This window comes from Pyxicephalus adspersus, chromosome 7 (assembly GCF_032062135.1).
Source record: "Pyxicephalus adspersus chromosome 7, UCB_Pads_2.0, whole genome shotgun sequence".
Classification (NCBI taxonomy): Eukaryota; Metazoa; Chordata; class Amphibia; order Anura; family Pyxicephalidae; genus Pyxicephalus; species Pyxicephalus adspersus.
The window spans coordinates 47,212,510-47,226,239 of NC_092864.1; the positions used below are offsets into that span (position 1 = coordinate 47,212,510).

At 36.3% G+C, this 13,730-nt stretch overlaps 1 protein-coding gene across 1 annotated transcript in view; it reads left to right on the forward strand.

Annotated features, from left to right (window-relative positions):
- Positions 1-13,730, forward strand: part of CYBRD1 (cytochrome b reductase 1) — a gene marked incomplete in the record, with an annotated part of 18,804 nt that overhangs the window by 4,408 nt on the left and 666 nt on the right. The window contains 3 exon segments of the mRNA XM_072418329.1: positions 8,814-9,022; positions 9,803-9,957; positions 12,943-13,730. Coding sequence (XP_072274430.1) covers positions 8,814-9,022; positions 9,803-9,957; positions 12,943-13,228 — 650 coding nt within the window.

The following is a 13,730-nucleotide window of genomic DNA, read 5'->3' on the forward strand; positions in this document are numbered from 1 at the left end:
TGACACCAATGATCACTTTGGCTATGTGTAAGGGTGGCATTCCTATCCCTGACCACCTCTATAACGCTTTGTGAGTATTGTAATCATTGTCAGGGGTTCCTCAAGACCAGAATGGTTTTTCAGGGTTCCTTCAGATTAAATAAAAAGTTTGAGTCTACTTTAGGGCAATGCTATGGTGACTTTAGCAAAGGGTTAATTGAAGGTTAAAGTGATTAATCATCCATCATGCCTCAGATGAGAAAACTGACAAATTACATGGTGAAAAAGATTTAAACTGAGCATTTGTCAAACCCATGAGTAATATCGGATAGTTCAGCAGTAAACCTCCACGACTTGGCATTGCATGACTTTCAGAGTATTCCGAATGATACATTAACCGAGGATTCTATTTCTCCACCAATATTATTACATAAAAACTCAAACTGATTTCTGTGTAAAGAAAGGTGCAATCATTCTCTATGTAGGCATTCCATTAGCACAGGGCAGTCACATCAGTGGGATAGAAACACAGAGCCGCGGTTATTTCTACACCACCAGCAACATCTGGCAGGAAATGGGAACTCTGAGTATAACAGTAAATCTTTGTTACAGATGAGCTGAAATATTTGCTTTTACAAATGCAGTTCATATACTTATTTGGGTCAGTAATTTATTGGTCCATCCATGCTGGGCTTATTAAAGAGTACCTGTCACATCATATTTTACCTTTCCAAAGCAACGCTTTTAGCTTTACTAAATGCTGTTGAGTGACTTTTGGAAGTTGTGCTAGTTTCTTTATAGATTACCCCCCGTGTAGCATCATAACCAATGAAAAATGTCTAAATGCAAATGGAAAATTTTAGATTTGCAAAGGAAAGAGGAATTGTTTAGGGATAACAAAGGTCTCATCTGTGGTTAAATATAGGTTTTAATAAAAGAACTAAAGGGTCTAAATCCATGATGATGTATAATAGTCTATATATACCTAGTCAAATAACATTTTTCATGCAGTTGTAGTTCAGTTCACCTAGGGCTACCCACATGAGAATGTGGCAGTTCAGAATCCTTGCCACTCCATCACAAGCAGCTACATTAGGTGGATCCCACTGGTAGGTCCTACATGTATTTATCGGGCATTGCAGAATAACTTGGAGGGATAATGAAGGTGCTTTTAAATGATTCCACAGCTCTTTTCCCACCTACATTGTGACATGATACAATAGCTCTAGCCTCCATATGCACCTACTATTGACTTCCTTACCACTAACCTCTTCAAGCAAACCATTTCCCTCTTCAAGCAAACCATTTCAAGACTTCTCCAGAGCTGCTCCCATTGTCTGGGACTCCCTTCCATGTCATATCATGCTTGTTCCTTACCTTCAGCACATTTAATGAGCCAATAAAGCCCATCTTTTTAAACTTGTCTACCCATCTTCATCTGTCTCTTAATCTATTACAAGTTAGCCACCATTCCATACTCCCCTCCTTTTGTATACTACCTTCCACTACCTATTACATTGTAAGCTCTATAGAACAGGGTATTCTCCTATGTCATTGTTTGTGGTTACCAATTGTGCAGGTTTGCCATGTGCAACCCTTGTTTACTGTACAGTGCTAGGTAACACATTGGCACTTCATTAATAATGGTTAATATTATTTAGATTCTGAAGCAATTTATTTTTTCAAAGTCATAGTTCTGATTTAAAAACAGACAAGTTAAAGTCAACATGATCATAAGCACTTTCGGGCAGGGTCCTTTCTACCTCCTGTGTCATTGTATGTGACTGTCCTAAGTTTGCAAACCCTATTTAATGTACAGCCCTGCTGGTGCTATAACAACACTGTTTATTTTATAATATGGTAATAATAATATTAATGATATGAGTAGACAGACTGCATGCAACCCTCAGCATGACTTTGAATTTTCCTATTTAAAAGGTTGTTCTGTATAAAAGTGATGTTTTATTTTTAGCTTGCACTGGAAAAGTAAACTAAAATTTTGTTATCTCTTGGGACCTGCAGCAAGATCTTCCACCAAAGATACCGTTATGCCTTTTATTTTTCATTAACAGCACATAAATTAAGATAAATAGCAGTTATGCTTGAAATCCACAGCCTTAGGCCTTGTGACATCTACACCTTCCAAATGCTACCTACCTCAAATATTACAGTATTATGGAAATAATATTCATTCGAAAGCCTTCATAACTCCAACACAGAAACCAACTGCACCCAAAGCTTAAAAACAGTTTATTCTGTATATCTTTCACTCTTGGAAAGTTTTCAAGTTCATTTGAGTGTGTAAATATTTCAGCGGCTCATGTGAAAATGAGAGATAAGCGTTAGATGGCAGCAGGTTCTTGTACAGGTCTGGTGTCCATGAGTCAGCACAATAAATTATTTTCTACCCTAGTCCACTATCATCGTTTTCTAGCTGACTTTACAGTAATAGAATTATTGTGAGAATTTATGTAGTTATTGGCATTAAATGATAGACCCCAGGACATATAAAATCATATATGTTATAAAAACAAAAAACAAACCAAGATTTCTATACAGTCAGAAGGAAAGTATGGGCTATTGTCTCTGAACAAACTATTGTTGTGTTAACTATAAACCAAAATTTGAAACAGACTTACATTTTCAAATATGTGATTTTTCTTAGATGTTTGCAGCTTAGTTGGACCAGTGGTTAGTAGTCTTCACTTTGCAGCATAAGGTCCAGGTTCGAATCTCGGCCAGGACACTGTCTGCATGGAGTTTGCAGGTTCTACCCTGTTTGCATAGGTTTCCTTCCACATTCCAAAAACATTTGGATAGGTAAAAAGTTTGCCCACCCCTGCACTAGAGATACCAAGGGAAGCACTTGATTTTAGTTCATGAACACATAATATGCAGATCTGGTGAGGAAGCATTCTAGGATTCAAGGACTAAACAATGGTTCTTGTAGTGACAACACTGTGCTTCTATAGAGCTGATCAATGCAATACCTAAAAGTCTGCAAGGAAGGTGTATTGGACAGTGTTGATTGAAAAATGACTGGAGAAGCTGGAGGAAGGTGTTCTCATTTTTTACTGTACAATGCACATGTTTACAAGGATCACAAAGATGTTTTCAAAAATTTTTGCTTTGAATGCATAGACAGTCTAACCAGATTGTGTTCCATTTAATCTATTTTCTATTTCCAAACCATAAAAAAATGAGTGGGACAAAATGATTCAAAGCTTCAGAAGTGATTGAAGCAGATAACGGGTATTTCAGTAACCATATCAGAATTTTTTGGAAGATTGATACTTGAAAAACGATGTGCCAAGCATGTCAGTTACAGAAGTGTCAATAAACGTTTTGTTATGTTTATTGACAAAAATTGATAATTAATAAAGGAACCTAGTTTTATCAAATAACAATCTAGTGCCCCTGATAAAAGCCTTCTCTTCCTTCTTCGTCTTCCTTCACCTTTTTCCTTTAATTGACATATGGTATTGACTTTCCCATCAATGCACACGGTGTCAAAATTGATGTGAATGGATGCGATCTGATCCTAGCACACAAAGCAAGTACAGATATTAAGAAAGCAATATTTCTATTCTTTTCTAATCCCTGAAGAACGAATGACAGTATTTACTTTAACCTAATAAATAAAACTGAACATTGCATGCTTGGATCACAAGCTAATAAATAAAGCAGTGCAGTCCAGGCCAAGATCACAACGGCTTCTGTTTACAGCTTCTCTATAAATACAAAAAACTCTAAGTAAATTCCATGAGTGAATCATCCTAGTGTAACGAATTAGACCTTCCAATCTACAAGCACTTTCTGGAATATTTATAGTCTCTGGTTCCACCTGCCTCTACACTAATGGCATTGTTGGTATTAAAACATAGAAGTATGGTGGGGCTTACTTTTTGAGCTCTACATGCCTTTACCCTATCCTTAAATGTTATCAGAAAATATGTCAACCTACCTATAACTCTAGATAACTGGACTGCATTTAATAAAAGTTTGCAGTTATGGAGGGAATAAAAGCTTTTATTTGGAGGGAACTCCGTAATCCCAATGAATTGAAATTCCCTTCTTCTTCAACTTTGATAATCACCTTCGAGTAACTGCCCTTTGTTTATTGATCTTGCATGGATATATTTGTTTCAAGGGTAATAGGTTAATGCTAAAGATTAGAAAATTTGCACTTCTAAAGTTATTGGTAAAAAATGTCCTTTAAATAAACAAATTTCTAATGATATGTGTGTGTGAAAAGCCCAACCCAGACCAAGTTATGACCTGTGGGTGTGTATATACTTTATGCAATATCAATATATTTTATCTTGGCTATAATGAGCTACTTGACACTGTCCTCAGTAAGCAATGCTGGAGCTTTTTTATGGCTTGTGCAACAGTGATTATACAAATGTAGAGGAACGGAATGTGAAGGGTGCAGTGGTAATTTATTTCTAATAAAGAAACACCGACATGTTTGTGATTGACATCTATTATTAGACACTTTATACTACTATTTTTGTTCTTCATTTTTTGTGGGTGTTAACTGGCAAACTCAGGCAGAAGCCAGCGTCAAGATAAACCCTGTCCACCTTTCCATAGAAGCCAACACCTGTAGATAAAGCCACCAAACAAGCTGACAATATACATAACCACAAAAGCCATGATCTGATTGTACAAGCTCTCTTTTGAGATACCAAAACTTTATAGTACTCATTCTACAAAAACAATTTATTTTATTTGTATCCATCTGGTAAAGCTTCATAATTCTTGGTATATTGTCATATCAGATTTCAAGGTGTATGGTGGCATAAGGCTTTCAAACTGAAGCTATGACCATGCATCAGATGATTTTTGTCTGAGCCGAACGTCTGGGCTCATCTCATTCATCCCTTTGTCCTGGTAGGTTGATGAACAACTGATTGGGAATGACTACTGTGCTCTTCTACATTGAAAAGGTACCACTCGCCTACCCCCTACCTCCTCCTCTCTCCATATAATAGACTGAAGCTGTGTGTATAGAATTAGAAATGATCACAAAATATTGTTTCCAACGAGAGTGATCTGATGTCTGTAGGGCATTGTAGAACAAAACTGGCAATGCATTTAAATGGCTAAATCTGGTAAACTCAAGAACTTTACTTACCTCCTAATTTTGATGTGAAGCAGTAAATGTGAAATGTGAAGCAGTAAAACTGAAATAACCTCATCCACATGTAGATGCAGTCAACCTTTAAATGTATTTTCATACCATACAAATATTATGGTCAGTTTGAGAACATACCCTGCAGTGGAATTTGGTTCTGTTTGTCCTGTATTGCAGGGCTATTGTTTGTTAAACAAGTAATTGTAAGAAGGAATTATAGTAATTTCACAGCTCACAGCTATAAAACAAAAGACATTCAGAAAGTGTGATTCATGTAGATTCACCAGCCCTAAATGCAACAAAATTTATCATGTTCCTCTTATGTTTACATGGTTAAGCAATAAACGGCATATGTTGGATAACAAAATACCAAACTCCGCAGTGGCTTGTGTTTGGATCTTGTATGGTTTAATTTGAAATGTTTGTGACTTAAGAGTGCAGTAAACCAATCAATTTATATGTAGGCTCATATTTCCTTTTTGCAATAGATATTAAAAGCACATTAGGAATATTACATAATCCCAACTCTCTTTCCAAGCAGTAGCAGACTGTTACACAACTACAAGCTAATTGGAAACAGATAATAAAGGCGCACATTTTACTGGGAGAGGGTTACTATATTTTAGTTGTGCAAGGAAGGAGTTGGTGTGTTAGGTCTTTTTCTAGAGAAATCATTACTGTCGCCATAGAAGAACCAGGATTGGGAAATTCAGGGTGGTCTGAAGAGAAGAGGGGGCACATGTAAGAGCTCAAACTACAACAATCTATGTGTCAAATTATTATTGTTACAGTAAAAAAGTTGATAAAATTGTCTTTAATAATGAGCTCCTCTCAAAGAGTGGGATCTCTTGTCATGTAATGGGATCAGGATAGATTAACAATTAATGGTGAGAAGGGCTCTTGAGTAGCCGGACATGAAGGGTGTCTGTGCACTGTTGTAAGTGGTGCCTTGGGTGTGAGCCTGGTGAGGTGACAATAAGGTAGAGCCCAGTCCCCTGCTTGTTACATGGTCTTGGTGGGGTTCATGAGACAAAGTGTGCATCCAGCTGGGATATGTTCCAGATAGTCATTTAAAATGAGGAAGCTACTTGCATGAATTTGGTTAAATGTGGCGATTACTTACCATACCATGATCCGGATAAATTCAAATCTTCACAGACATGTTTTTCAAAGGTTTAGTTTGTTGCTTTGATAGAAAGTAAAATTCACCTACAGTAGTTTATTTTACATATGTCTTCTAACATGGAGGTTCTTCTCTTTAGGAGTGTAATTTATGGTGATTCAATGACATTGCGATAAATTACACTTTGCTAATGAAAAGTCATCAGAAGTAGCAGAGTTTGAGCAGGCGAAGGGATGCCCTGGTATCTTCAGTAGAGGTTGATAATCTGGGAAATCGCAATGACCTAGAGTTTGGTAGGGAAAATTAGGCAAAATATATGTATGAGTCAGGCCGATATCAAAAACTTCCTGGGCCCCCCTCTCCCATGTCTAAAACTCAAGCTCTTTTGATCATGGCCTGGTACAGAAGTACCCCTTGTCCCCACAAATAGTGGCATTGGATGTGTTGTAAAATGTCTCCAATATTACACAGCAAGCTTACAGATAAAGTTTTAAAGTCTTGTTTCTGTTCTTTGGTAATGAATGCGTCACTTCACGCAAAATGCACCCACACCACTACCTAAAGGAGCCTGGGTGAGCTCTGTTACAATGTACTACATGTAAGCAGATATTATAACTGGCATTGCCTACAATGATACCAAGATTCCTCCTGGTTTGTATATGTATGTAGTGTTCAGGTAACCACAATTGGAGCTGGTACATAACAAGCAATCATAAACATCCAAGTTCCAATTGACCACCTTCTGAAATTACTAGTTGATACTCTGACTTTGGCTTCAACCAGTACCAGTTAATCAAAAAGTTCTAAAGTCTTGATCTGTTGTTTTATCTTTGAAAGCACAAATGTTGGTATTTATGCAAAGTTCTCCAGTGCTATGGCCGTAGAGGTTTCAGAACATGATCTGTACCAGCACATTAAGAATATAAGAAGGATCTATAGATGGTCTAAATATAACATTGACAACAAACACTAGTATGATCAGATTAGCGTTCCTCTTGTCTGGGACATTAGTTCTTTATCTAGTCCACTAACATCAAATCAGGGTATTATAACTTGTAAATACTATGTTGTGATTCTATATGACAGAAACAGCACCTTGTTATTATAACTAACTAATGCATTACCAAAGGAAATACCCTAACTTTTTAGGAGAGCATGTTGCTTTTTTTAGTTGGTTTTATCCTTGTTTTTAAAATAAACATTCTTCCTTTGATCCTGCTTTAATCAACTCTACCACTTTTTCCTGGGAGTGTATTTTAACATCTACACCCTAATCCATTTTTTATTGGATGATTAAGTATTTTATTGTGCTTGCTATACAAAGTAATTAGTACAGGTTATGATAAAAAGCAAGAATATTGCTTAGCATTAGTAGAAATTTACATCATGTTATAATACCTTTTTGATGTGATTTTTTGAAGTAATGAAATCTGCTAAAATTTACCTTTGCCCAGTCTATGGATGTACTTATTCTGATCAAGCAGTGAAAGTGCTTCAAAGTAAATCCTTTCTTTATTTCTGTAGCTAGCAAAATTATGTACAAATTCAAACTTATCAGTGGGCAAAACTTTTTTTTTTTTTTGTGAAGCATTAAATCCTCTGTCAAGTAAAAATGTCTTTGTTTACACATGGCGGAGATTCCCCCAAATTTGTCCTGGTGAATGTGAGCACTGAAAAAAAAGTGAGGACACAACAGACCAGTGGTTCAATTCTATTAAATTAAATTAATTTAATAAAATGTTGGTGGACAAGGTATATGCCTTTGCTGATGACAGAAAGGTCTTCAATAACTTTACAGAAAAGATTTTAATAATCCATAGTTACATACCAAAATGGTGAGCGGTCTAAGAAATAGTACATATTGGGAGGGACCACAGAAACAGAATATATGAACAGTTTGAGGAAAGCCCAAAGATGGGCTTTAAACCGGGTTTGGAGCCTTTATGGTAATTTTGGAGGATCTTTGTGAATGGATTAGTTCAGAATACAAGCAGCTAGAAAAGTCAGTAAGGAATTGTTTTAAAGTAATTTCTCTAATTATTAAGAGCTGTACTTTAACTCTTCTCAAAAGACTACATTTTTTTGGTGGCTATACATTACTATGTTTGGCAATTGTTCTTTTTGTTACCTAAATGTACTTTATAGAAAAAAATAAATTATTGGAAATTTGACAGTAAATATGGATAGTATTAGTTTTCATACACTCCTAGTATGTCTCTTACTGTAATGTCTAGTCTTTGAAATTAGGTAAATATGTAAATTACAACAACTTTTAAGTCTCCACATTTCTTTGTCATATATCGTCTAAAACCTAACTTGCAGTTCCTTACTTAAGGGAAATCTTCTAAAGGTCTGTGGACAACTCTGCAAGAGGGTATTTGGAAGTGAATAGAAATTCCCCGCAATAGTACATAGACATCAACATATAAAGTGTAAGGGGTATTACCATTCCCTACTGTACCCAAAAGTGTAGGTACAGTAAAAAAATGTTGCCTATACATACACCTGAACTCCAGTATGTTTAAAGTAATGTTTCTGTCTCTAATCTCATGGTTTTTTATTTTATTCCAGCTATAATTGTGTACCGATTGCCATGGACCTGGAAGTGTAGCAAGCTGCTGATGAAATTTATACACGCTGGGCTGCACCTGACTGCCGCAATCCTTGTTATAGTAGCTATGGTGGCTGTGTTCGACTTCCACAATGCCAAACACATACCGAACATGTACAGTCTACACAGCTGGGTTGGCTTGGTTGTCGTCATTCTTTTTATGCTGCAAGTAAGCATAAAAAAATTTAATTTCTTTGGTTCCACCTCAAAACAAATTTACTATTTTTTTCTTGCCCTAAACAAAGATCAAGATGTGCTAAAAAGTAAAATATTTTTATTGATTAGTCCATGAACAATAATCTTCCATCTTAGTTTGTATTCTTTAAGTTTTTGGTCTTTACAGTACCATTTGTGCATTGCAAAGATTTATAATTTTTTAAAAAAAGAAAAATTTCTGGTGCAAAAAAGAAAATTTTGTGCTAAAAAGGCTTGAAATAAAAATGAATAACTTACTGTTTTTCTATTAAAGGAAATATTTTTTTCCTTTTGTGTATTTGACTTAATGTTTCCCCCGTAGTCCTAACAGAGCTTCAAATGACAATAAGCGCATCCTAAGCGATTGAAATTTCATTATTAGGGAGATGCTTAGTAAAGCTAAAGCATCTAAAGAGATGCAGAAACTGCAGCCTTTCTTAATACATCTCTTTTAATAATTGGCGATAAGGAAGGCAGTCATTTGGCAATCATTTTAAAAAACATCATAGTTAAGCAAACATTTTCTTGAGAAGCAGTGGTAAAGTTGACTGAGTTCCTTTAAAAACCAAAATCCCCTAAATTGTTCAATTTGTCACCTCCAAAAGTCCTTAAAACCCCCTGAATTGTTCAACCTGCCAGCTCTTTAGTGGAGCTACTGATTATCCTACACCTGAAAATTGGGCCTCAGAATTGTCTTCTAGAACTTTGTAATATATCCATATCTACATGCCAAAAATTCTGTTTTATTTTTCAGCTTGTTGTAAGCATTGTGGTGTTTCTAATTCCAATCACCCCTGTCTCTGTTCGAGCGGCTCTCATGCCAGTCCACGTGTACGGAGGCCTCCTGCTTTATGGCGGAGTGATTGGATCAGCACTTATGGGAATTACTGAGAAGCTGATATTTTCATTGTAAGTTTACTGATTTTCTGGTTAAATTTTATGGCTGTTTACTATAAATTACAGGTGACCTGTTTGAGAGACATTCATCCATGTTGTTTTTAATATACAGTGGTACCTTGGTATAAGTCCTTAATTCGTTCCAGATCCTTAGATTTATACCAAACAAATTTTTCCTATAAGAAATAAAAAGAAAATGAATAATCCGTTCCCATGAAAAAAAAAAATCCTATAGTTATTGACATATTATTAATTAAAGTGAGTAAACCTCACTTTACCTTGCTGAGAAGAGTCGAGTGCCTACTAGGATGGTGCTGAGAAGGGAGGAGGAGGAGATGTTATGTAATTCACAGAAAGTTATAGCGCGGGTTGTTCACTGAATGGTAGCAACTGGAGCACTGACGTGGGCAGTCGTGGCTTTGACTCGAGAGGTGCGCGTGGTGTTATGACTCATTTTGACCCATACAAGTCCTATCACAAAGGTTGTATACCAAGCAAAATTTTTTGTGTCCAAACAGGACTTAGACCAAGTTGGACTTATTCCAAAGCGGACTTATACTGAGGTACCACTGTGTGTTTGTTTATATATATATATATATATATATATATATATATTAAAAACAACATCTGTAATCTATATATGTATATATAAAAAACTAAATAAGTACATGATCATGATGTTATCAGTGTTTACAATTGGCAACAGCTTTTATTAAGAGGTCAGTGGCCAGAATAAGAGCAGTGATGCTCAGATCTAGATCTCTGGATTTGTGCAAGCTTAGTTTACTAAAGTTTAGCAGCTTCCAAATATATCTGGAAATTGAAATAGGACATAAGCTTGCCTCATCTATGCTGTCTGCTGTCTCTTTCCTGGCAGCTAAATATTTTCCAGATTGACCTTTGGTCCTGCTGCACACAAAGTCCACTACAATAATAATTTTTAACATCAACACATGAAAGACCATATAATGGGTACTGGTTGGAAGAAAGGAAATCTATAGGTAAATGCTAAATATATTTGCTGGAAACTGGAAAAACATATATGCAAGAAGGAATATTTTGGGCTGGTTTCTTTGGGTGCTAAATGACATTTGCCTTGAATTAATATTAGCCAGTATTTATATAGCACTGACATATTACGCAGCACTTTACAAACTCCATTTTCATATCACTAATTGTCCCTCAAAGGGACATGTCCCTACATGTCCCTACCATAGTCATATGTCATTAATAAAGTCCGAGGACAATTTTTAAGAGAAAGCTGATTAACCTAGCTGCGTGGTTTTTGGGATGTGAAGGAAACTGGAGTACATGGAGGAAACCCACACAGTCACGGGGAGAACATACAAACTCCATGCAGATAGTGCCCCGGCTGGGATACAAACCTGTGACCTAGTGCTGCAAAGTCTAGAATGCTAACAACCGTGCTGCCCTGGAATGGAGCATATTGTCCATTTCAAGCATGAAAGAGATTGAAACATTTTTTTCAAGTCTACTTGTATAAAGTTGGCAGTGTTCACAGGACACATTCTTGTTCCATCTGTCTTGCTACTGGTTTCAGATTACTGGTAATAGGCTGATAGAGACCAAAGTATGTGAATGCCTTTCTTTACTTGCATTTCAAACTTGGGTCAAGCCTAATGAAATTCATGCACCATTCACAATCTGGATTTTAGTTGTTAGCAGTTGGAAGTAGGGCCAGAACTTAAATCCAATTCATAATGTAAGGTTAATAATGCTTTGTTTGGGTTTTAAGCCTGATAAAAATTCATCAGCCAATAAACTGTAGTATAACTGAACGAGGGTTGTTGTTATCCCATTGTACGACTCCTTTCCTGGCTTCAGCCCATAAAAAAGATCATACAAGTACATACTGTACTGATGTCTTTCATCACCAATATCGCTTTCTCCATAATGTGTTTCTACGTAATAGTGAAACACAGTACTTATTTACTTGGTATGTTGAAAGTGGGTCCAGTCCATGACAATACCAGCAATTTATGTATAGATTTATGAAATCCATGCTGAATGCTTTTGGGTTCTTTCCTTAGAGAGGAATTATGCTGTAATTTGCTTAAGGTTGGGATTTGTCCTGCCATGTTTGTTCAAGTATGTATAGTAAGATATAATCGTTTGTTCAACATATGTTAGGTCACAACTTTTTTTTTTTTGTATAACGCAAAGAAGGTTAATAACTCTTGTCAGTACTAAGGCAGGATTCATACTTCCACAATCCTGTGCATTACGTAATTGCATACCTGTTAACACTCCTTATATCACATGTTGTATTCAGGCAGTCTTTTCACTTTGAATGACCGGAGAATATTTCACTGCTTATTCTTCTAACATCAACATAGCAGATAGTGGGATGCCTGATCCAGGGAAAGCTGTCTAGTAAATGTTTAAACCCCTCGCAAGAGCGAAATTTCCTCTAACTGATGGATCTCTATGAAAGATAGTAATGGGAATTTTTTTCCCAATGGTCAAAAAAAAAATGAAGTGACAACCACAGATGGAACCGTGCACTCATAAAAACAGAAGATTGTCACCAGCACTCCAAAGTACAGAATTCTTTATTTATTGTCAAAGCACTGACATACCATGTTTAAAAAGCCAGCATTTCGGAGCCTCACAGGATTCCTTCGTCAAAGCAACATAGTGACCAATGTTTTGCGGCCTAGCAGGTTCCCTTCCTCGGGACAACACTGTGGTTGCTATGTTACCTTGGGGAAGGTACCCTGAAAAGTCCCGAAACAGCTGTTTTTCGAACATGTTGTAACAGTGCATTTTAATTGAAGCAAGAATCCTGTACTATATAGTGTTGGTGACTTTGTTTTCTGTTTTCATGATCTGGCAGAAGTCTTAACATTTAGAGATCTAAAAAAACATACATTTCCATTTCCATGGTAGTCAGGTTAGTTGTAGACAAGAAATTTGACATTCCAAAATGCATTTGAAGTTCTTCAACAAACCAAACACTTTTTCTTCTTTTCTTAGGAAAACCCCACCTTACAGCAATTTACCACCACAAGCAATCTTTGTCAACACTTTGGGAATTCTCATTGTGGTCTTTGGTGGACTTATTTTATGGATAGTCACTCGACCAGGCTGGAAACGACCTCCAGAGCCTACAGTGAAGGAGCAGTCCCCATACAGAGAGACTTCAGGGAGTCCCCCACCAGAATACAGCAAAACTGACAAGTCAGATGTGGAATTAAATAGTGAAGCAGCCAGAAAAAGAAACCTAAACCTGGACGAGGCTGGACAAAGGTCAACCATGTAAGAAGAGTCCAAATGAAGGATTCTACTATAATTCTGGTTCATGAAGAGACCAAGATTCTGCTGAATTAAGCATTCCACAATATATTTTTGTATATATGACAAATGTGTATTCACTCTTTTCTCTATGAAGGGAAGGTTAATGACACTGTAAAACTAATTACTGATCAAGGCAATCAAGAACAAAGCTGGAGAGACTGGAGTGTATTTTGCAAAATATCACCCGGTATCACTGATATTTTTTTTTCAATATGCATTTAGAAGGGGTTTTACCATACCATTTATATGACTATATTAGCATATATGCATGTATTCTTATGTAATTCATTACTACACATTTTGATAATACTGATGGAGGACAGTAGAACGGAATGCTTTGGTTATAATATTGTTGCTTACTCAATTATATTTTGAGATTAGTTTTCAGAAATTGTAAAAGGTACAAAAGCTACAGTTTATGTATTTTTTTTAACTCTTCATGAGATTTATATCCAAGGCAGAGCCTG